Here is a 22,902-nt window from a genome sequence, read left to right as displayed (position 1 = left end):
GTTCCTGGGCATAGTGAGGTGGTGCAAACTCACCCAAGTGCTCTCTGATAGGGGCAAATTCTCAATAGCGGGTGGCAGTGTTTTCACTATGACATGGACCCTGTTTCCCTCCTGCAGGTGGGGCTGGTGTAGAGGCTGCTGCAGCCAGTGGGATTCAGGTGCCTCCATGAAATAGCTCCACAGTGTGTCTGCAGCCTGGAGGACACAGGGATTGTTCCTTCTCCATCCTCCCCCATCTCCTCCCCCACAGTCCTGCAGTGCATCTGCCCAGTGATGGGCCGGACACTAGAGCTGGGGGAGGATTTACCCCACGGGTGAGGTTCAAAATCACTCAGCTGGCTGGGCTGGGGCCGGGCTGGGAGCTGAGCTCTTCTGAACATCAAAACCCAGTTGTGGGTGCTGAGCTCTTTGCAAAGTCTGCCCCCAGGGTGCATCTAAATGGCACCAACAGGTAGCTGTGGGCTAGTCACTGAGTAATTACCCAGGGGGGCTGGGTGGGCTTGTGCAGGCCCTGCTGCTGTGGCTTCACTGCTACCAACACCCGATCAAGCTGGAGTGTTTCAGAGTAGCAGCCGTGTTAGTCTGTATCCGCAAACAGAACAGGAGTACTTGTGGCACCTTAAAGACTAACAAATTTATTTTAGCATGAGCTTTCGTGAGCTATAGCTCACTTCTTCGGATGCATAGAATGGAACACACAGACAGGGGAAATTTATACATACAGAGAACATGAAAAGGTGGAAGTATGCATACCAACAAGCAGAGTCTAATCAATAGAGATGAGCTATCGTTAGCAGGAGGAAAAAAACTTTTTGAAGTGATAATTAAGATGGCCCATAGAAGGTGTGAGGAGAACTTAACATAGGGAAATAGATTCAATTGGTGTAATGACCCAACCATTCCCAGTCTTTGTTTAGGCCACTGTTAATAGTATTTAGTTTGCATATTAATTCAAGTTCAGCAGTTTCTCTCTGGAGTCTGTTTTTTGAAGCTGGAGTGTGTCGTCACCTCCTGCCTTCACTCCTCCATTGCAGTGTGGACACCCCCCCCCCGAGTCAGCAGCAGAGCCAGGGGCGGGTCAGTGTAAGGCCAGGCAGAGCTTGGCCACTTCACAGCCTCTGCTGCCATCATGTGGCCACCTCATCCCAGTCACCTGCTGCTGTTACTGTGACCTTACCTGTGCAAGTCTGTAGCCAGGTGATGAATCATAGCATCATAGAATTCAAGATCAGAAGGGACCATTATGATCATCTAGTCTGACCTCCTGCAAGATGCAGGCCACATAAGCCTATCCACCCACTCCTGAACTAATTCTCTCCCTTGACTCTGCTGTTGCATGCTCCAAATCATTATTTAAAGACTTCAAGTAGCAGATAATCCACCAGCAAGTGACTCCTGCCCCATGCTTCGGAGGAAGGCGAAAAACCTCCAGGGCCACTGCCAATCTACCCTGGAGGAAAATTCCTTCCCGACCCCAAATATGGCGATCAGCTGAACCCCGAGCATGTGGGCAAGACTCTCCAGCCAGAGAACCCGGGGACACAATGTCTGTTCCAGTTCACCTGCCTTTTACAGTGAAATTCCCACAGAGAGCATGGGGGGGGGGGTGTGAGGAAGACACTGGCTGGTCACTGGACACAGGGGCATGGGGCACTCGGCCAGGCTGAGTGAGGCCAAAGCCAGCTCTGACAAATGCCCTGGGCGCCCAACACCCATGTGAGCCCAAGGATGGCACCCGAAGGACTATTAGCACCAGCCCTATGTCCCTGAACATTGCAGGCCTTAGGAGCAGGTTGTCAGAAGGAGCATCGCCCACATCCCGCGGTGACGGCTCCCCTTGGTGTCTGAGTGCCCAGCACTGGGCACCCAAATCCCCCTGCAAACACCCTGTGCAGCCCCCTGTAAATCTCTCCTGTTCCCTCGATTTCTCCCCACTCCACTGTGTCCATCCCCTGCCACCCGCAATAACATACTGTGGCTTTACAAAGCACCCTAGACAACCCTGCTATGGAACTGGCCGTATTAACTCTTAACTAAAACAAACCCTTTATAGTTTTCACCCACGAAAGCTCATGCTCCAATACATCTGTTAGCCTATAAGGTGCCACAGGACTCCTTGTCCCTTTATGGTACGTTTCTCAAAGAAGTAAATATCCTTAACAAACCTGATAGTGATTTAACATTCCCTGCTTCATTGCAAAGGCCCAGTCTGTGTAACTCAACATCTGGCTCACATTTTCTCTGTGCCTTTCCTATTTTTCTTTCTCAAGAGTAAAGTGAAGAACAAGAGAGATGATTGCAGGTGAATTTAACAAACTGCACACACTGCTGAGAGAGGAGGAGCAGCTGCTTCTGCAGAGCCTGGAGGAGGAGGAGAGGGAGACTCTGCAGAGACTAAGGGAAAATGTAACCAAACTCTCCCAGCAAAGCTCCTCTCTGCAGCAGCTGATCACAGAGCTAGAGGAGAAGTGTCAGCAACCAGTTATCGAGCTGCTAAAGGTGAGATGGCATCAAAATTCTCCACCCATCCAGAATTATGACTCAGATCCCTGGGTCTGGATCCCAAGAATTAGAGTAAATGTGTTCTGTGGTTTACTGACAAACAGAACATCCGGCTAAGGGCTCCATCAGTTCCAAAATATCCCAGTTCATGTTAGAGGGGAATTCTCCTCACGGAGACCAGTGAGGCCATGGGAGATTAAATGGATGATACAAGAATGATACTGAGCTGAACTCATCCCTGCTCTGACTCCAGAACATTGGACCCAACACAGTTGATAAACACAGATACTGATGGGTTGGGCCCTTAGAAGGGAGAATCCTTTAGCTAAATTCCTGTCTCACCTACATAAATGAAACAAGTGTTAATGCAAAATGTCATAGGAGTTTTTACCACAAAACAGTGAAGCCTGGGAGGGTTGATTTCTTTTCTAGGTGAAAGGTTGATGCGCAGAGTGAAAATTCACTGGTTTTTACACATGGTTTTAACTAAGAACATTGATTCTCTTTCTCCTTCCAGGATGTGAAAACCACATTGAGCAGGTACGTTTCCGATGTTCATTGCTCTTATATCCCCGGTAGCACCTCTGCGGTGATGTGTGCACAGAGCAGCTGAGTGATGATGGGACATTTTCTTCATAGGAGTGAGAATGTGAAACTCCAGGAACCAGAAGCTGTTTCTACTGACCTGAAGAATGTGTATAAAATCCCGGAGCGCTGCCTGGATATGCGAGAAATGCTGAAGAGATTCGCAGGTGAGTGGAAGCTCCTGGGACATTGAGCTGTGTTGTGCCAGGGGATCTGGACAGCGCCTGGGACCCCGGGACATGCACGGACCCAATTTGACAGGCTTGGAGCTGTGATAGCTGGAGGCTGATGTGCTCAGTCCTGGGCAATTTGCCTGATATTCGCACTCACTAGGGTTGTGAACTCTCCCAGACAGGATGTCATTGACACAAATGGGGATGCGCCATCACCACAGTATGGTGTTCGGTCCATCTGGTCCGGGAGAGTTGGCAACCCAAGCACCCACCTGCTGGTACTTGCCCAGGTGTCAGACCAGGCCCCGTCACTCTGACATCCTGACCCCTCCATGGCTGAGTTACTGGGTGTCACTGAGCCAGGTACTGTGAGGCCTGGACTAGGCCCATCGTGCTGGGAGCTGCACAGACGGGTAACGGATGACGTGTCTGTGCCTCTCTCCTGGGACACGTGAGGGCTGTGTTGTGTGGCCACCGCTCAGCACTGCCCCAGCCCTCATTAGCCAAGGCTGGCCCAGCTTTCTGAGCTGGAGGAGGGGCCAGTCTGGCTGCTGTGGTCTGACCCCTTCCCACAGCCCCAGCGCCGAGACCGGGGGCAAAGGCAGAAACCTGACAGTGAGGAGGGACAGAGAAGAAACCAAGGCAGAGGAGAGGGGGACTGAGCTCTGTCTGTGATTGTTGAACTGGCCCTTTCATCCTACCCCCACCCCACTCCTCTCCTCCCACCCACCCCCAGCAGGGGGCAGTCGAAGGGGCCAAGCTGGGTGTATCTGTCCCGGCCGATGGAAGTAGGGTGACCAGACAGCAAATGTGAAAAATCGGGACGGGGGGGGGGGGAATAGGAGCCTATATAAGAAAAAGACGCAAAAATCGGGACTGTCCTATAAAATCAGAACATCTGGTCACTCTAGTCCCGGCCAATGGAGGCTGCGCAGTCAGTGCTGGCTGCAGGGCCAGGATCTCAGGGCTTTGGGGAGCAGGAACCCCAGGCTGTGGGGGAAGCAGCTTCCTCTCTGTGACTGCCTGGAGCCAGCACATCCCTGCTCCCCTCCCCGTTTCACTGCTCCCAGCCCAGCACAGTCTGTGCCCACTGGGCCCTGAACCCGGCTGGGCTCTGGGCCATTCCACACCCCTGGCTCCTGAGCCTGTTGGGATCCTGAGCCAGTCAGCTCAGTGCCTCGTTCTAGGGGATCACCAGCCCCTGGGAAGCCTCCTGTCAGCCCCCCAGAAGCCGCTTCCTGGGCAGGGTCCCAGGCCCTGAGTCACTCGCTGGCTGCTCCAGGATGGCCAGGCCCAGGGTCTCCAGCAGGGCTGTTGGTGCTGGCACCGCGCTCGCTGCCGGAGCTCCCATCCCCTGACCCAGCCTGGCCTGTTGTCCCAACGCTGACCCCTCCCCTGCGGGTGGGGACGCTGCTGCTCTCAATGGCTGAGCCCCTCTCTCGGCCGCTGCCTCTGCTGCTGCACTCGCAGGCTCAGCCCGTGCCAGGGACAATGCGGCGCTGCTGGGGCCAGGGCCGGCTCCAGACCCCAGCGCGCCAAGCAGGCGCGTGGGGCAGCATTGTCCTGGCAGGGCGGCATTTGGCTCTGGCGGACCTTCCGCAGTCATCCCTGCGGGAGGTCCACCGGAGCCCCGGGACGAGCGGACCTGCCGCAGGCATTACTGTGGAGGGTCCCCTCTTCCCGTGGCTCCGCTTGAGCTCCCGCAGGCATGACTGCGGCGGTGCGCTGGTCCTGTGGCTCGGACGGATGCTCCACCGGAGCCGCGGGACCACGGGACGGTCCGCAGGCACTTCTGCCCTGGCTCCGGGACCGGGGAAGGGTGGCGTGAGCGGCGCGGCGCGCCGCCCTGCTTGGGGCGGCGGAATTTCTAGAGCCGCCCCTGGCTGGGGCTGCTCCTTCCCTCGGCACCTGGGTTCTCTGTGTCTGGGGCAAATGGCGGGTGAGTGGGCAGGGACCTGCTCAGAGAGACACGCCCTGAGCTGCACCCAGAGGGCAGAGACCAGCCAGGGCTGGACAGCAAAGTGCCACCGTGCTGGAATTAACCCTTTCCTTCCCCCACCCCAGAAGCCCCAGCCGGTCAGTGCCACTCGACTGCCTGCGCTCTGACCCCAGGGACCCGGGTCCGGCAGCTCAGGGGAGTCTCTGGGTAAATGTGTGGGTCAGAGTAACCAGGGCTCCCTGTGCCCCAGAGTCCCCGTGTGCTATGGGGAAGACGCCACGCTGTCATGCAGCCCTTAGGTGCTGGGCAGTGAGTGTTATTATTGATACCCTGAAATGGCTGAGGCTGGTATCTTGGCAAGCATCTTGCCTCAGTTTACCCTCAGCAGCACTCCTTAAATTACACCTCACAGTCCAAAAGATCTGAGAGAAAAGTCCCCTCCTGGGGTCTGCTCTGAGTCCAAGTAAACCCCGAAATAAAATCTTTTCCCTCACTCTGCTCCAGCCTCCAGCTCTCACTGCAGTTCCTCACTGCCCTCAAGTCAGGAGCCCTCAGTCCTTCCCAGAGCTGGGCTTGGATTAGTTTCCATCGTGGAATCAGATGACTCCAGCCCTCCCTCCTGGAGCTGGGTCATTTCAGACTGTGCCTTTATTCTCTGCATACACTTTCTCCAGCCAGGGGCAGCTCTCCAGGGCTCTGTCCTGCTCCAGCTGCTGCTGTCATTGTCAGCTCTGGCAGCTCCTCCCGGTTAGGGAAGCTCCTCTGCCTAGGACAGTGGTCCCCAAACTTTTTTGGTCATGTCCTTCCTTACCTGGTTTTGTGCCTCCACCCTGGGAGCTGCTTTCATGAGCTGGGCCAGGAACGGGGCTCCAGTTGGGGCCAGAAGTTGGGGGCCATGGCTGGGAGTGGACCCGCAGTTGGGGCCGGGAGCTGGGGGCTTTGGCCGGGCGCGGAACCACATTTGAGGCTGGGGCTGCAGCTGGGTTCTCAGCCTGGAGCAGGGCCGGGAGTGGGTGGCTGAAGTCGGGGCCGGAGATGCAGCTGGGGCTGAGGGTGGGGCCGGAGTGGAGCTGGGGGCAAAGCAGGGCTGGATGACGTTCCCATCCCGCCACCCATGGGGGCTGGTCCAGGCCCTTTCAGGCCCCCAAAATGTTCCTACACACCCTCTAGGGGGGCACAACCCACAGTTTGGGGAGCACTGCTCTAGGAGCCCCTTCCAGGCTCCTTGCTCTGGTGAGCTCTCCTGGGAGCTCCTCTCCTCAGCAGCTTCCTGTCCCTGGGATCCCTTCAGCTGAGCCCTGGTTACCCTTTATCAGCCTCATTAGCTGTTTCGCTGCCAACTAGCCACCTAGGGATTTAATTACTTCCAGGTTGGTCTGGGTTGTCCCATTCTCCCTTACAGGGGCCTGTCACAGGTAGTCTGGCCCCTGACTCCCCTAAAAGGACCAGCCCTCGTGATACATTTCCTCCCACCCCCAGAGCCAACCTGTATTCAAAGGGAGGCTTGACTATGGCTGACACTTGGTTATGTGCTGCTAGAAAAGTTTCAAACTCCAGGGAAGTAAATTGGCGGCCACTTCCAGGAGCTGTACGGACCTAAGCAGGCAGGGAGCCTGCCTTAGCCCCGGGCTCCCACTATGCCACTGACCAGACTTTTAATGTCCCCGTCGGTGGTGCCAACCGGAGCCGCCAGGGTCCCTTTTCGACCAGGCGTTCCAATAAAAAAACAGATGCCTGGCAACCCTATGGACAGGTGCCAACCCTAGGTCCTGTCCACATGGCCCAGTAACACCCTGCTGAGCCAGGTACAGGCAGCCACATGCCAGCCCAGGCCCCTGGCAGGGACGCTGAGCTGCCAGCTGCCATGGTCACTAACAGTGTTAACTCTGTCACGTGCCACTCACCAGGCTTAGAGCCCCTAGGGCCCAGCCCCAGGAACTGCTGTAACCTAGAACCAGAGCAATGCAGGGCTGGAAGGGACCTCCAGAGGTCACCTAGTCCAGCCCCCCACGCTAGGTCAGGGACTAGACTATCCCTGGCAGGGATTTGTCCAACCTGTTCTTACAAATCTCCAGTGATGGGGATCCCACAACCTCCCTTGGAGCCGGGTCCAGAGCTTCATGGCCCTGAGAATTAGAAAGTGTTTCCTCATCTCCAGCCTCAACCTCCCTTGCTGCAGATTGTGCCCATTGCTCCTTGGACAGGTCCTCTGTGTCTCCAAGCCTGAGCATCGCTGGTATCGCACTGAATGGCTGGGAGTGCCCAGGCTTAGAGTCCAGTTCCCAGTGGACAGGAGCTCACATTGTAACTCACCTTAACGACAGCCTCACCAGCCACCTCCGGAGGGAGGCCAAGGCCTGAAGGGGCTGCAGGGACGATTCCTCCCCAGGGAGAGGCTCCTGCAGCTGTCAGGACTGAGCCATGTTGGCAGGACAGTGGGGAGCTGACATGTCCTCTGTTTCCTTATACCCTCGATACACAGAGCTCCAGCAGCCGGGGTGTAAAACCCAATTCGTATCCCCAGCACCGAACTCACAGACACTGCCCCAAGGGTCCTCTCCTACTGGGGTTGGGGAGTGAGTAAGGGGCACTGGAAGATGGGGGCCATGGGCCCATCACTTTTACCAATGGGAGGGCTGTTCCCTCCCACTTTTGACCAGCTATAAGGGTGAGCGAGGATGGGGGAGGGGGCCGAGAGGAGAGACCAGGGGGTCTGGGTGTTGGGGAAGAGGTGGTGTGGAGGCAGGGGCTCAGGAAGGAGGGGCAGTGTGAGAGCGAGGGTTCAGAGGTGCGGGGCAGGAGCTCGGGGAGAAGGGCTGGCATGAGTGAGTGACCCCTCGACTTTGAGGGAGCTTCCATCACTCCTGGGGAGAGCACCATCCCGGCTCCTGATCCACGGGCACATCTGTGTATTTGCTGGGTGCACAGAGCTCTCTGTGTGGAGACACTTTCACGCTCCCCCAGGAACCTATGCTGGGAGGCCCCACTGCCCAGGAGGCTGAGGGCTCTCACTCCCCTGCCCTGGGGGTGAAGGGAGGGGCCCTGGGGCTGCTGTTCCCCGTCCCAGGAAGGGGGTGAAGGGGATGTGGACACAGACAATGTCCCCTCTTGCACTGTGAGGGGCAGACCTGGCTCCACCCTGGGCTTCAGAGCCTGAGCTCCAGCCAGAACCGGAAAATCTATGTGGTTATTTTTAATTCCAAAGAGGGAGCCCCATAAGCCTGAATCTGTCCACCCTGTTCTAAGACTCGCTGCTGCAGGCTGTGTAGAAGGACCCAAAGTGTCTCCAGAGTCTGGGTGTGAAAGTTCCCAGCGTGTCTGACCCAGGGCTGGTTAATGGGAGCGAGGGGGGTGGCTGACGCAGTTGTTAGATGGAGACACCTGAGCTCCTGGGGCTCTGAGATGGTCTCTGTGACTGTTATCCGCTCTGGGAGATGCCCAGGTGCAGCTGCAGAGGGTCTGTGCTGCTAGCAGCGTCCATGGGACAAATGGCTCTGGGCAGAGAGTTCAGGCTGGAGCCAAGTCTCCATTTTCAGCCTGATTTGTGGGGGTGAGATCAGGGGCCCAGGGGCATTTGTCTGCAAAGGGCAAATTAAACAGCAGCTCTGGAGTGTTTCACAGCTGATGTCCTGAGCCTGGCCTGCCTGTAACTGCGTTTCTGGGGATGTTGACAGTCTCTCATTGCAAGTCACTGGGATTGGGGCTCCTAAGTTGCTCAGACAGGTTTGCAGTGGAGCTGGGTGAAATGTTTTGGACAAATAGTTTATTTGCTGCAAAATTATTTTTCGGGTCAAGAGAAACTATTCGTGACTCCATGTCGGGTTCGCTGACTAGCTTCAATTAAGAGAAAAAGGTGCCGCCACTTCCCTTGTAGCCTTTAGCCCAGTGGCTGGGCCCTCAGCTGGGAGCCCCAGGTTCAATCCCCCCGTGTGATGCCATGAGAGCTTGAACCGCTGGGCTCCAGGTGTCTGATGACGTCCTCCTGTGTGTAAACACTGCCATGGGCACTGGGCCAGAGCATGGGGGTGAGAATGACTCTGCAGCCCAGTGGGTCAGGCCCCCACCTGGGAGCCCAGAGTCCAGCTCCCCTGCTCCAGTGACGCTGTAATTATTGATCCATAACCCCAGTGACGGGAGGGGTTACGGTCCCTGGCACAGCAGTGTCTCAGCCATGTCTGCCGGGGTTTCCTTGCACTGATGTAGCTAAACCGGTGCAAACCCCTAGTGCAGACGCGCTGTGCAGTTGTGAACTGGGACTGGTCCCTGGTGCAGCTTCTCCCAGATGAAGGGGGCAGTAAGTGGGGAAATGCCCCCCCCTCCCCACTGCCCTGGCCTCATTAGCAACAGCCCATTAGTGTGCATTTATACCCCCCTCTCCGAATCTTACACTGTAATGCCCCCCAAGTGAGCCCAATCCAGACAACTGCCCCCGTGGGGGTGGGGCGGGGCTGGGCCGGGCAAGGGAAGAAGCTGGCTGTGGGGTTTCCCCGTCTGGAAGGTGGGGCCTGTGGGGCCTGCCAGCATGGAGAGTCCCAGCTGCTCCCCCTGGGGCAGTGCTGCACCCCCAGTGTGTGTGGGGACAGCCACTGACCTGCTCTGAGCGAGAAACCAACCACACATGGCCCAAAAGCAACAGAGATTCCCTGGGGCCTGCCTCTCCCTCCCCCCCTCTGTCTCCTGCCCCTCCCTTACCCTTCCCCCACCCCTGTGAGGGACCCTGGACCCTGTGTCTATTCTGACCCCTCACCAACATCCCTCCCTCTCTTCTCACTCCCTTTCTGCTCACCTGGGCCCCTGCCCCTCTACTCCCACTTTGCCTCCCTGGCACATGCCCCTGCCCTCCACCCATCTCTGCCCCACTGGAACAGCCCATCCCTTCTCCCCCTGCCCTCCTGGCATCTGCCCCTCTCCCCCAAACATCCTCTGCACCCTGGAGCCCTCCCATCACTTCACACTCCCGCTGTCTCCTGGCATCCACCCCACCCCTCCCCCTCCTCTGCTGTCCTGACTTTCGCCCTTCTTACTCCCGTCAGCCCTCCTGGCACCTGCCCCTCTCCCCACCCTCTCTGATCCCTGGCACCCACCACTTCCCTCGTCCCCCTGTGCCCATCCCTCCTCTAGTTCCACTCTGACACCCTGGCACCTGCCTCTCCCCAATCCCCTCTGCTAACACCTCCCTCTGCCCACCTGTCCTGCCTCTCACCCCTCTCTGCCCCCTGGTGCTTGTCCCTCCCCTCCTCTGCCCTCCCTGTGCCTGCCCTTCTGCTCAACCCCCTCAATCCCCTGGCACCTGCCCTTTCCCTCCCCCCTGCACCCTTCTGCTGCCTGCCCCTTCCCTCCTTCTGCCCCCCAACACCTAACCCTCCCCTTGCCCCCTTCCTTCCTGGTGCCCAGCCCCTCACCACCCTCTGCCCCACTGACCCTGCTCTCCTCTCGCCCCTCTGCCACCATCGCCCATGCCACCTTCTCCTTATTTCTCACCCCTGCTCCTCCCCTCCCCCTCTGGCTCCGTGACACCTGCACCCCTCACCACCCCTCCAGTCCCCTGGTGCCAGCCCCTCCTCTGCCCCAAGTCCCAGCTCTACCCTGGCCCCATCTGCCTCCCTGGTGCAAGTCCCTTCCCTCGCCCCCCTTTGGGACTCCTGGTCTCAGCCCCTCCCCTCACCTCAGCACTGCTCCACCCCTCCCCTCCCCCTCTCCTAATCTCTGGGTCCCCCCTCCCTTCATCCTCCCTCTGCCCCCCTGGTGCCCACATCTCCCTGCACACACCTCTGCCCTCCTAGGGCCTGCCCTTCTCCACACCCCTCTCTCTGCCCCCTTCTGCTCACCTTCTCCCACACCCCCCATTCTCCCCCTTTGGCACCAATGCCTGTTCATTCGCTCCCCACCATGGTTCCACCTCCCCCACTCCTCATCATCTCACCCCCTGGCAGCTCACACGCCCCTTGATTTCCCCTGCCCCATTGGAGCTCCCCCATTCTCTCGCACCCCTCTGCCCCTGGTGCCTGCCCCACCCCTATGTCCCTCCCTCCACCCCCTCTGCTCCTGTCACCTCGCCGTCCCCCTCCCAGCATCATTCTGTCCCCTCCCCTCCCCCGCCTCCCCTTGCCCTTTCCCCTCATTGTCTCCTCACAGGCAGAGGGGCCCTGACTCCCCTCAGGAAACAACCCCCCTGTCGCCCCCTCCCCCCCGCCCCAGTGATTAACAGGGATGCAGGTCAATTTCCCTTTGATCCCAGTGACCAGCCCCTGCCCCCGGCCCTGACTCTGTGACTCTTTCCCCAGTGGACGTGACTCTGGATCCAGACACGGCAAATCCCAACCTCGTCCTGTCTGAGGATCGGAAACGTGTGAGACGCGGAGACACATGCCAGGATCTACCCAACAACCCTCAGAGATTTGATAGATATCCCATTGTCCTGGGCGCTGAGGGATTCGCGGGCGGGAGGCGTTACTGGGAGGTGGAGGTGGGAGACAAGACAGGCTGGATTCTGGGGGTTTGTAGGGAATCTGTGGAAAGGAAGGGGGAGAGCTTTCTCTCACCTGGGAATGGATACTGGACCGTGTGGCTGAGGGATGGGGGATATAAGGCCTGCATCTCCCCCTCAACCCCCCTCCCCCTGATCGTCAGGCCCAGCCGGGTGGGGATTTTCCTGGACTATGAGGCGGGCGAGGTCTCGTTTTACAATGTGACTGACAGGTCCCATCTCTTCACTTTCACTGGCACCTTCTCCGGGAAGCTCCGCCCTTATTTCAATCCTGGTCTCAACACTGGGGGTAAAAACTCAGCTCCCCTGATAATCTGCCCAGTCCCAGCTCAGGCCGGAGGGAATCTTCGTCCCTGACAGTGACACCGTGGCACAGACTGGCCCCTCCCAGCCCTGCTGCTCTTCCCGCCCCAGTGGTGGGGGCCAGTTACTGCAGCAACTGGACTTTTTGTGCTGACCGGACGCTGCCAGTTTCCCTTTTCAACAGGAGGTTCCAGTCGAAAACCGGACACCTGGGAACCCCCAGCCCCCACCTTTCCCCGTCCCCTGCCCCAGGGGTAGCAGATGGTGGGGGATGGGGTCATTCACTCCGGTCAGAATTGTCTACCCCTGTGAAATCTCAATATAAAATATGAAAGAAAAAATATTATTTTAATTTAGAAAATGTTATTGTAACAAGGTGTAAATACAATAATATTTTAATGTACATTTCAACAGTATCTCAAAAACAACCAGATAAATATATTTGTAGAAATGGAATTATTTACATTTTTTTATCTTTCCCTCAAATCTATAGTGAAGTTTAACTTCTCTAAATAACGTCATTTGTATTTCAGTTGTGGAATTTCAAGAAATCCGAAATATTTATCTTAACAAAATAAACTATTAAATTGTCAGACTGGGCTGTTTCAGTTACAATGTACATGTGTTATAAACATCACAACTACACATATGTGCAGCTGCTCTGTTCTCTCTCCCCCTCTCTTTATTGTCTTGACTGTTTCTCTCTGGAAGGCAGGGCACATACACCCACCTCCTGCACTACACCTTTGAAATTTAATAGTTGAAAAAATGATAGAATTAATTAAGCAATATATTTAAGTTAACTCACACAAGATGATATAATAATCTTTGAACTTCTGTCAGCATTAATTCATGTGGTTTTTAACTTTCTAACTACATATCATTGGTAATGAAGATATGACCTTTCCTTTCTTTTTCTCACATCAATTAACAAAACACCGTCCCCAACCTCAAATGCTCTCTTCCTGTCGATAGAAATCTCTTCTACAATCTCCAGTTTTTAGTTTATTTTTCTTTAGACATATTATTTGCAGGCAATGTACTGTCACTGTGCCCTGTTGATTTCAATGTACTGTCAGGCTCTTCGTGATCTTGGTTATAAGGACAGAACAAATGTAGTTTGATAAAGAAATAGAGAAGGGGTTGTGTTCCTTTACTGAATCATCACAAATTAACTTAGGTGTATTAAAGACGCTGGCACTTAGTGACATATAACATGTAATTTGGTGAAGTTTTCTTGGGAAACCTTTCTTCTCGGCCATAAATCAGTTGAAAGGGTGATATTTTTGTTGTCATGTGAGGTTTAGAGTACAAAGGAAATAAAGTTTCTCCAGGAAATTCATCACAATTCCTCTGGGTTCTGTCCACCACCTTCTCTAAAGCTCTGTAAAAATAGTGACTGATTGATCTAATTCCTTGAAATTAGCTGTTGAACCTAATTTCTTGAAGATCTAGCTGAGCAGAGTCTGAGGGGAGGCACATCACATGGCATTGCTAAGACTACTTTTTGTTTTAAACCTGATGTGTGATGAACATTTTCAATGTAATAATTCAGTTTTGAAAATTTATTCACAATATGCCATTCATGGCAGAGTGCCCTAAAACGTACCTTGATTATTTGAAAATAAATACCCTGAAATTATCTTTTAATGGAGTCATTTGTGCTTTTTATCCAGTTGTCATAGGTTTATTCCCCACTTGGAGCTTTTGGGTTCCAAGTTGGGGACCTGCATGGACTCCTCTAAACTAAAATCCTAGTTTAGATCTGGTTCTCGCTGCCACCAGTTAAGTTTAAAGTGGGTAACACACTGCCTGTCCCCCAAACTTCCCCTGGGGAACCCAGATTCAAACCCCTTGAATCTCACCAGAGAGAGAGAAACAGCCAGTTCCCCTCCCCCCTTCCCTCTCTCCAGCCTGCTCCGGAGAGAGAGATACCTTGATTCAAACCCCTTGAATCAAACAAAGAGGGATTCACTTTTCCCCCTCCCCTTCCCTTAAAATCCAAACAAGGGAAGAAATCAATCAAGTTCTAAAAAGAAAAGATTTTATTAAAGAAAGAAAAAAGTACACTATCTCTGTATTACCAGGATGCAAAAATACAGGGTTTAACTTATAAAAACTGGAGAGACTTCCCCTCCCTCCTCCACAGAATAATCAGAGTAACAGCAAACAGAAATAAAGAATTTCCTTCAGCAAACACACAATTGCAAATGTAGAAATCAAATTATAAGACTAATTCGCCTTTCTAATACTCACTATACTGGATAGTAGGAACTACTCCAGGAGAACTTGGAGACATGTCTGGCCTCTCTTAGATCCAAAGAGAGAACACAACTCAAACAAAGAACACAGGCAAAGGCTTCCCTCCACAGAGATTTGAAATTATCCTGTCCCTTGATTGGTCCTCTGGTCAGGTATTCATCAGGTTACTGAGCTTGTTAACCCTTTCCAGGTAAAAGAGACCTTAACCCTGATCTGTTTATTTATGACACCAGTCTACTGGTGTCTAGGTGGCATGGGCTGCTGAAGCTATGTGTTTTTCCTAATTTTTAACACAGGGAAATATGAATCTAAAAATAGATAATTTTTCCATAAAATTTCCTTCAGAAATCTCTGCGTTCCTTTCTCTATGTCTCACTGAATTATGTGTAATTACTGTGTTCCCTTATCCAATCTTATTGTGTTATTACATGGGGAAATATGTTGGCAAATAGGTTAATATACAACATGGTTTTTACTATCTGACAAGACACAATAATGTGTTGTCACTCACAATTTACAGCATGAAGTCTCATGAAGAGATTGCAGGCAATGTTCATTTTTAAATTTCTAACTGTGAATGGGCTCCCCCATCAGTTCCTGCAACCCCTGGCTGGCAGACCTCTGTGTGAATTAAGCAGCCTGCAGTCTGCCAGGGAACCTCCACCAAGTGTCTTTATGATTTTTTATGGTGCATCACAACATAACAGCAGTTACGAGGAGCCCCTTCCTGCTCCAGTTGAGAATTTTATGCTGCTGCCTTCTTCTCAGCACTGAGCTAGTGACTGCATCAGGCTCCCTACAGCTGCAAGTGATCCCCTCTGCCCTTCCAAACCCAAACTGCTCAGTCCCTCCTACTCTAACTGCACCCAGTGCCCTGGGTGTTCTCAGTGACCAGGGTGCTGGCTTCCGAATGGCTCAGTTTGTAGCTGCTAACAGCCCCTGGCACACGGCCATGAGTGTGTAATTGACCATAGAGTGGAAATAACACCCAATGTAAACTGTTACCTCATTGTTCAATTCAGAATCTAGATCTGCCAGGATCTGCTCTGCACAGCCACGTTGATATATAATTTTACATGTCTTCTTCTCCACCTCATGTGCTGTCATAGTTCTAAGTGGAAATTCTTCTACTTCTTTTGAAAAATCATCTGTAGCTGTCAGTACACACTGGTATCGCTTCTGTGGTACTGGATATAGTCCGATTAAATTTGCTATTAGCAGTTCCCAGGGTTTAACAACCCGTGTGCAAGAACACAGGCTGAAGTTCTCATTTGGATCTTTCCTATGACAGTTTTTTTATAATCCCATGTAGAGTAAGCAAAGTAAACGTTATAATGTGTTTTCTATAATAGTTGATGTCTCCACACAGTCAGAATCTGACTTTTGGTGTTTTTCAGACATAAATAAATACAGGCCAAACTTCCGCAACTGAAAACTTGCATAAATACCCTGTCACTGTGCTAGCACAGCGGGCAATAGAAGTTGTTACTGCACTGTGTTAGAGCTGATTAGAGGCTTTATTGTGCAGCAATAATAAATACAGATCATGATAAACAATTAGCTTGGCTAATGTTTAAAAACACTTCAGGTGTATTTAACATGGGGAAAGATGCACAGTGTTTGATTTAACGGGGAGCCATCTGCTCCGGTCCACTTCATTGCAGGAGTTGTAAAGTTAAGTCCAATCCAAGCAGGACATTTGCCTGGCATGAGATCCTGTATGAACTCCTGCAAAGCATATGATAGAGACAGCAGGGTGACCAGAACCTTCTGTGACTCCCTGGGTTCTCTGCTGTCTTTCCAATGAAACCAGAGAACGTTACCCAGAGCACTCAAAGGTCTCCTTGGAGATCTAAGAGGGACCCAAACCAAGCAGTGGAAACACAAACTGCCTGATGGAACCAGCACAGGATAATTGAAAGGGCCTCAAGTGCCACAGCTCTGGACAGTTTCTTGTCCCTGAAGAAGTCAACCCTATTTTAATCTACAGTCTGTGCACTAAGAATTTCTGACTTACCCAGCAAGGCAGAAACAGAACCCAGGTCTCCTGATTCTTAGTCCAGTGCCATAATCATTAGACCCTTCTGACTCCCGCAGAACATGGTTTCTTTATACCCTCCGTGCTGGGCCAAGGGGCAGTCCCTCTGGATGTGTCCCATCTCCTGGCAGAGGTAGCACCGGGCCTGCCCCGTGGAATAATGCACCCGGTATTGGGCTCCATGGTAGGGGACGAGGAAGAACCCCTTGAGCGCTTCTCCATCAGACGCCGCCGGTGGCAGTTGAAGCTGCACCTGCCGGCAGACCAAGAGGACGTGACGGAGGGTGGGGTCTTTGCAGCCCAATGGAAGAGGACTGATAACAGAGATTGGTCGCCCCAGGGTAGAAAGGGCAGGCAGCAGGGTGGCACTGGGCAGGAAGGGAGGGACAGGGGTCAGGACTAACTGGACACCCAGGTCTTCCAACGGCTCCAGGAGGCCGAACACGCCCCCACTGCCAGGCCCTTCTCCACCGCCTCCTGGGCAGTAGCCTCCGATGCTAGGAAGAAGATGACCTTTCCGTACATTTTGGAGGCCACCTCAATGGCAATGGGCCCCATTACCCTCGCCAATGCCCGCACGTAGGTCTCCACGTGGGGCGAGGCGGGCACCAGGAAGCAACGGATGCCGTGCTTCCTGGTCAAGGTGGGGAAGGGGCCCCGGCCGCTATAGATGGTAGTGGAGGCGGTGATCAGAGGAGATGATGTAGTGGCAGGTGGAGGAGTCACCTCCACCTGGGCGTATGCCCTGGGGGTTGGGGGAGGGGCATCTGCAGAGGTGGTAGAAGGAGCAGCGGGGAGGGACGGCGCGGCCCTAGAACACGTGTATAACACAGGACCTAGAACGTCACCAATTGCTTCCTCCAGAAAACCCATGACGTGATCTTCTGGAAAGACATCTCCATGCATTAGAGCCAGCCGGTAAGAAAAAATCTTTCTTCTGTAGTGACGTGAAGTTAAAGAACATGGAGAAGAAGAAAATCTCTACTCGGGTTGTTACTGGAGCTGAAGCAGAAAAGCCAGGATAAACATGGCTAGGGCCCGGGACTGACTATCAGCAGATCTGCCATTTTCTATTCTTGGCTTTTTGGCCATGAGCGAATCTCTTTGCTTCTGTGTGCCTCAGTTTCCACAACTATAACATGAAGCTAATCAAGGTTATGTTTTTTCTCTCTCCTATTTTGCAAGGTGGGAAACTTAGATACATTTGGGTCCTGTCTACGCTACTGGTCTAGAGTTTCTTTGTAAGCTGATGACCCCCACATGTTGTTCAGAACCTATGGATAACACAAGCTCCTAAATTTGTTCTGTACTTAGCCCCTGTGGAAGAGCTGGGCTGGGCGGCCCTTTTCTCGCTGGGCTGTATGGAGCAGGTTTCGGGCACTAGGGATATGAAGAGGCTCTCAAGGACTAATTCTTAAAAATAAATATCAATTGTGGCAGAGCTCTGACCTTTCTCCTGTGGGTCCTGCACTTCTAGGTGGTTTATGCTAGCCTCAGTGGCTCACTGTGACCCTCCACGTAGCCCTTCTCTCTCTAGGGCCAGGGTTACAGTCTACTGAGCCCTTTTCATCATAGGCCAGCAAGGAGGTTGATGAGAGAACTCCCACAGTCTGGTTAGCCTCCTGTCCTGACAAAGGCCTGACTTCCCCTCCCAGGAGATGTTCCTGTAGTGGTGGCTTGGGGGGAACCCGGGCCCGCCCTCTACTCCGGGTTCCGGCCCAGGGACCCTAATGGTAGCAGCTGTTGGCAGCCAACCTTTCACTGCCAGAGTTGCTACATTTCCCTGGGCCACTTCCCCACATCTCTCCTGCTTCTCCCTTCTTCACCCTTACCTTAGGGCTCCCTTAACGATGGTTTGAGGATGTCTGCATTAACCAGCCCTTCAGCCACTCTTCCTCTCCTCTGGCTCCCTGGCTCTCCCCTGCCTCACTGGAGTGAGCCCTTTTTATAGTATCAGCAGGGCCTTAATTAGAGTCAGGTGGTCACATTAATGGCCTCACCTGACTCTTTGCAGGTTAATTAGAGTCAGGTGTTCTCATTAGCCTAGAGCAGCCCCTGCTCTGGTCAGTCAGGAAACAGAAAACTGTTAATCCAGTGTCCAATATATCTGCCTTCTGCTATTCTGCCGTACCCAACTGGCCTGGGTCTATCACACAATGAACTGCAATGCAATATAAAATCACTGCCACTAACATGGGTGGGTGATAAAATACGAGCAGAATGGTAATTAATGCTGAGGACAGGGCAGTGACACAGAACAATCGGATCCCTTGATAAGCTGGCCCCATTCAAAGAAAACAAGTTTAAAAAGAACCAAATAAAAGGTCCTATGCCTATCAGCAAAGCATGCAGGCCTCACCTACAGAATGGGGAAGTGTATCCAGGAAAGCACTACCTGTAAAGAGGATTTAGGGGCCATTCTGGGCAAGCCATTCAACATGAGCACCCAGTGTGATGCTGTGGTGACCAGGGCTAACGCCATCATTAGATGTAGGAAAAGAGCAGTGAGTAGCATAGGGAGGTGACACACCATCAGTAAGACTGATCCTGGAATACTGCATCCAGTTTTGGCGTCCACCTTTGAAAAAGATTTTGAAATATTGGAGATGGGGCAGCAAAAAGCAATGAGGGCTAGAGAAAAATGCCTGCTAGTGAGCTATTGAAAGAGCTCAGCCTGTTTATATTATCAAAAAGATCAGGCGGTGACGTCATTGAAGTGTTGAAGTGACTTCATGGAGAGAAAATATTGGATATTAAAAGGCTCATTAATCTAGCAGAGAAAAGCATAACAAGACCTAGTGGCTGGAAACTCAAAAGAGACCAATTCATATTAGAAATAGGGCACAAATATTCAACAGTGAGGATGAATCACCAAAGGAACAAACTAGAAAGGGAAGTGGTGGGAATTCCCCATTTCTTGATATCTTCTAATGAAGACTAGATGCCTTTCTGGAATCTGTTTAGTCAAAAGCTAGTTACTATGCTATACAGAAAACATATGATATGCAGGGTGTCAGATTAAATGCTCTAATTGTCTCTTCTGTACATAAAGTCTGCCAATTTATGAACAACTGAGTGTAGCATGGGGAAGAGCATCTCGTGTTCTACTGTGTAGTCGGTGTCATCCCACAATGAAGAGTCATTGAGTGGGGTGATCCAGGGGAAGCAGCTCAAACATCCAGTGTGGCTGGACAGGGGCAGGACATCAGCACTGCAGGGGAGGGGTGGGTGTGGCAGTGACATCACAAAGGCCTTTGGCAGAACCTCAGCCTATTGGACAAAGGTGATGGGGAGGCGATGATCTCACAGAGAGATCTTGACATCAGCCAGGCAGGACAGGGGTGCAGGACAGGGGCAACCTTGGAGATCCCTGTGGCTTTGCTTCAGCACGTCTCCTTCTCGAGGTCTCTCCTTGAGGACTGAGAGAGAATTCACTTTCACATACGTGAGCACAAGGAGGACCCTCTTCGGAGTTTTCTCCTTTTCTTTTCTTGATTTTACTAGAAAACAGACGTCCCTGTATAGAAGGTAAGAGCCTCCGAGAGGTTTGGAACCTGTTCAGTCTGATCCATCAGGTGCTGGCTGAATTCTAGGAATGGAAAATACTAGATTGTGGGGGCAACATTTTATTTCCAACCTAGGACTTTGTCCCTTAGAATCACTGGGGACATTGGGGTTTCTCCTTTTTGTTTTCCCTTTTCCTCTGTCCCTCCTATATCTGCCATCCATCATACCATCACCTACTGCAAGTGAGTGGCATTAAGGTTCCTCGGTGCTTCCCCTGTCTGTCTGGAGAGAGGCAGAAAGAGGGGGAGAGAATATCTCCAAAGGGGGATTTCATTTGCAAACAGCCCCCAAGAGTCCCTCACTCTCAGACTGGGCAGGGGCTTCTCCAGAGCCGTCTCCAGTGTCTTTGGAAAAGTCCCAGCAGTGGGGCTCCCAGCCCTTCCCTTGTGGGACACTGTTCCCCAGGCTGAGAGTCTCTGAGCTGAGCCAGACCCCGTGAGCTGCAGACAGGGGCGGCTCTACGTTTTTGGCCGCCCCAAGCAGTCATGCCCGGGAGGCGCCCCGGAGCCGCGGGAGCAGTGGACCTCCCGCGGGCATGACTGCGGAGGTTCCGCTGGTTGCGCGGCTCGGCTGGACCTCCAGACAGTTGGCTGGTCCGGCGGCTCCGCTGGAGCTGCCGCAGGCATGCCTGCGGGAGGTCCAGCCGAGCCGCGGGACCAGCGAACCGTCCGCAGTCATGCCAGCGGGAGGTCCACTAGAGCCGCGGGACGAGCGCCCCCTCCGCAGTCATGCCTGCGGCAGGTCCGGTCGTCCCGGGGCTCCGGTGGACCTCCCGCAGGCATGACTGCGGCAGGTCCACCGGCCCAGCCTGCCGCCCCCCCGGGAAAGGGCCGCCCCACGCGCGTGCTTGGCACGCTGGGGTCTAGAGCCGGCCCTGGCTGCAGAGCATGGAAATCAATGGGGAGTGAGAAGGGCCCTGGTCTTCCTGTGCCTCGGGTCTTTGTTACTGCGAGAGAAGAGGGAAAGAAGGTGGCTGGTGGCTGTAGGGAGCCCTGGGAGGAGAAATAAATAGTTAACGATGAATCCTAGGGGCTTTGTCTTTTGTGGTGAAGGGTTTCAAATGGGTCTGCATGTCCATTCTGCGTGAGGGGGCTGGTACGGGGTCTCTGCAGGGAACTGCGACTCTCTGCTACCTCGTCCCTTCCCCGCTGGGCTGCGAGCCCGGGCTGACATCGGGCAGAGGGGCACCACCAGTTTAATAATACTGCGTAGGGCCCCATAAATCCTAAGGACGGCCCTGGGTAAAACCCCTGGCTCAGGCTGCCTCTAGAGACACAGCCCAAAGGCACTGACTTCTAGGCCTGATTAGATGCCAGGGGCCAACCAAAGGAAGCCAATCGGGGGTAGCAGAGCCCCCTGAAAGACCACATCAGGGACTGGTGATCTCACCATTATCACCTGACTCTGCACAGACTGGCCTAGTGCCTGTGGGGAGGGTCAGTGAGATGATTATCAGACAAACTCTGTGTCTGGGCGTGTCCATCCATCTCCTCATCCTCTTCTCCCAGGTTCTGGCTGCAGAGGGAAAGGTTTGCCCAGTAGTTAAGGTGCTACGTTAACATGCACAGATCCAGGTTTTGCTCTGTGTGAAGTCAGGTAAGTCATTTATTTTGTCTGGGCCTGAATTTCCCCTCTTCTAAATGGGGGTAACAACCTTCCACATCGCACAGCACTAGAGACATTGTGTGAGGAGGAGAAGGGGACAAATGAACCCATGTGCCTTCCCTGTGGTTTGCTGCTTGGCTTGTAGTGAGCATGCTCACACAGACTGAGCATGCTCAGTTACCTCAGCTGAAGGCACTGCCCTGACTCTGCCCCCACACTACTGGTAGGTACAGGTGTCTCTGCACAGCAGTATGGTGAGTCTAAGCACATGGAAGTTTGTGAGTTGCTCAGACAGTGCAGGGATGGGGGCCAGGTAAGGACCTGCAATAGCTAGACATGCAACAATTTCCTGTCCATATTAAATCACAAAAACATCACACTGGGATTGTCGCAAGATTTCCTAATTTCACACTGACTCCTTCACTAGCTGCTGTTTCTCTTAATGCCACAGCTCTTGGAATCCTATGAGTACGTGACAATCTCAGCTCTCACTTTAACAAAAGAAAGTTTCTTGCTCTCAGGGCTGAGTAGAAAAGGTTGAATACGTGACCAGAGCCAATCCTGACTGCTCACAAACAAACAAACAGTCCAGAATATAATATTTTAGAAGAAAAACCCTCATGCTTTCTTCAGCAGCCTCTTGATTTTTGCTTATATGGTGCTGGCAATACTGCCTTGGCAGTGATCATTTCAGGTTTTCAGGCCTGGCTTCTCCAGCAAAGGCTCTAAGGACCTAAATATAAAAATGAGCAATCTGAGTGATTCCTTTACTTCACCCCCATCCAGAGGGCCTGTGCTCATTTGCTGCTTGGGCCCACAGCCCGGCTCTATGCACATTCCCACATCTTGCCCTCTCTGTTTCCCTATCTGTTAACTCTGCAGTTTTAGATAAATGATGGCACAAAATTAGGGGGCTTTCCATGGGGGATGGGGATTTAAGGCCTGAGTTCTCAGTGGCACAGTATTGCCAACCCCAAACTTTTGAAAATCATGAGTCAGGACCCCCAGAATGATGTGATGCCTTTTGTGAGACTAAAAAATAAAAATAATAGTAAATGTTGAGTTCTTTTTATTCGCCTTCTGATTCTCAGACTTTAGGCTGACTCAGGTCACATTTTAAGTTTTTCTCTGCAACTAAGACAACTAGAAACTTCCTTTGTTTAGGTCCCTAAGTTCTGTTTGCTAGAAGCTGGGAATGGGCAACAAGGGATGGATCACTCAATGATAACCTGTTCTGTTCATTCCCCCTGGGGCACCTGGCATTGGCCACTGTTGGAAGAGAGGATACTGGGCTAGATGACTATTGGTCTCACCCAGTCTGGCCATTCTTATGTTCATGAGATTCATTATAAAATCCTGAATGTTGGCAACACTTTTGACACTGCGTCTCCTTTACACTGAGGCAGAGCTTCCTTAGTGTACGTTAGAATCAGGTTTTTGA

At 52.8% G+C, this 22,902-nt stretch overlaps 1 protein-coding gene across 1 annotated transcript; it reads left to right on the top strand.

Annotated features, from left to right (window-relative positions):
- The first annotated feature begins 2,292 nt into the window (after positions 1 to 2,292).
- On the top strand, positions 2,293 to 12,462 carry LOC123344821 (E3 ubiquitin-protein ligase TRIM39-like). The gene is made up of 4 exons (XM_044981295.1): positions 2,293 to 2,499; positions 3,020 to 3,042; positions 3,142 to 3,254; positions 11,484 to 12,462. Exons 1-4 carry the CDS (start codon positions 2,293 to 2,295, stop codon positions 12,041 to 12,043), a joined length of 903 nt encoding a protein of 300 aa, XP_044837230.1. The 3' UTR covers positions 12,044 to 12,462.
- The last annotated feature ends 10,440 nt before the right edge of the window (positions 12,463 to 22,902 follow it).

This window comes from Mauremys mutica, chromosome 12 (genome assembly GCF_020497125.1).
Source record: "Mauremys mutica isolate MM-2020 ecotype Southern chromosome 12, ASM2049712v1, whole genome shotgun sequence".
Lineage (NCBI taxonomy): Eukaryota > Metazoa > Chordata > Testudines > Geoemydidae > Mauremys > Mauremys mutica.
Note: the sequence above shows the minus strand (reverse complement) of the source record. Positions and strands in the feature narration are given on the sequence as shown.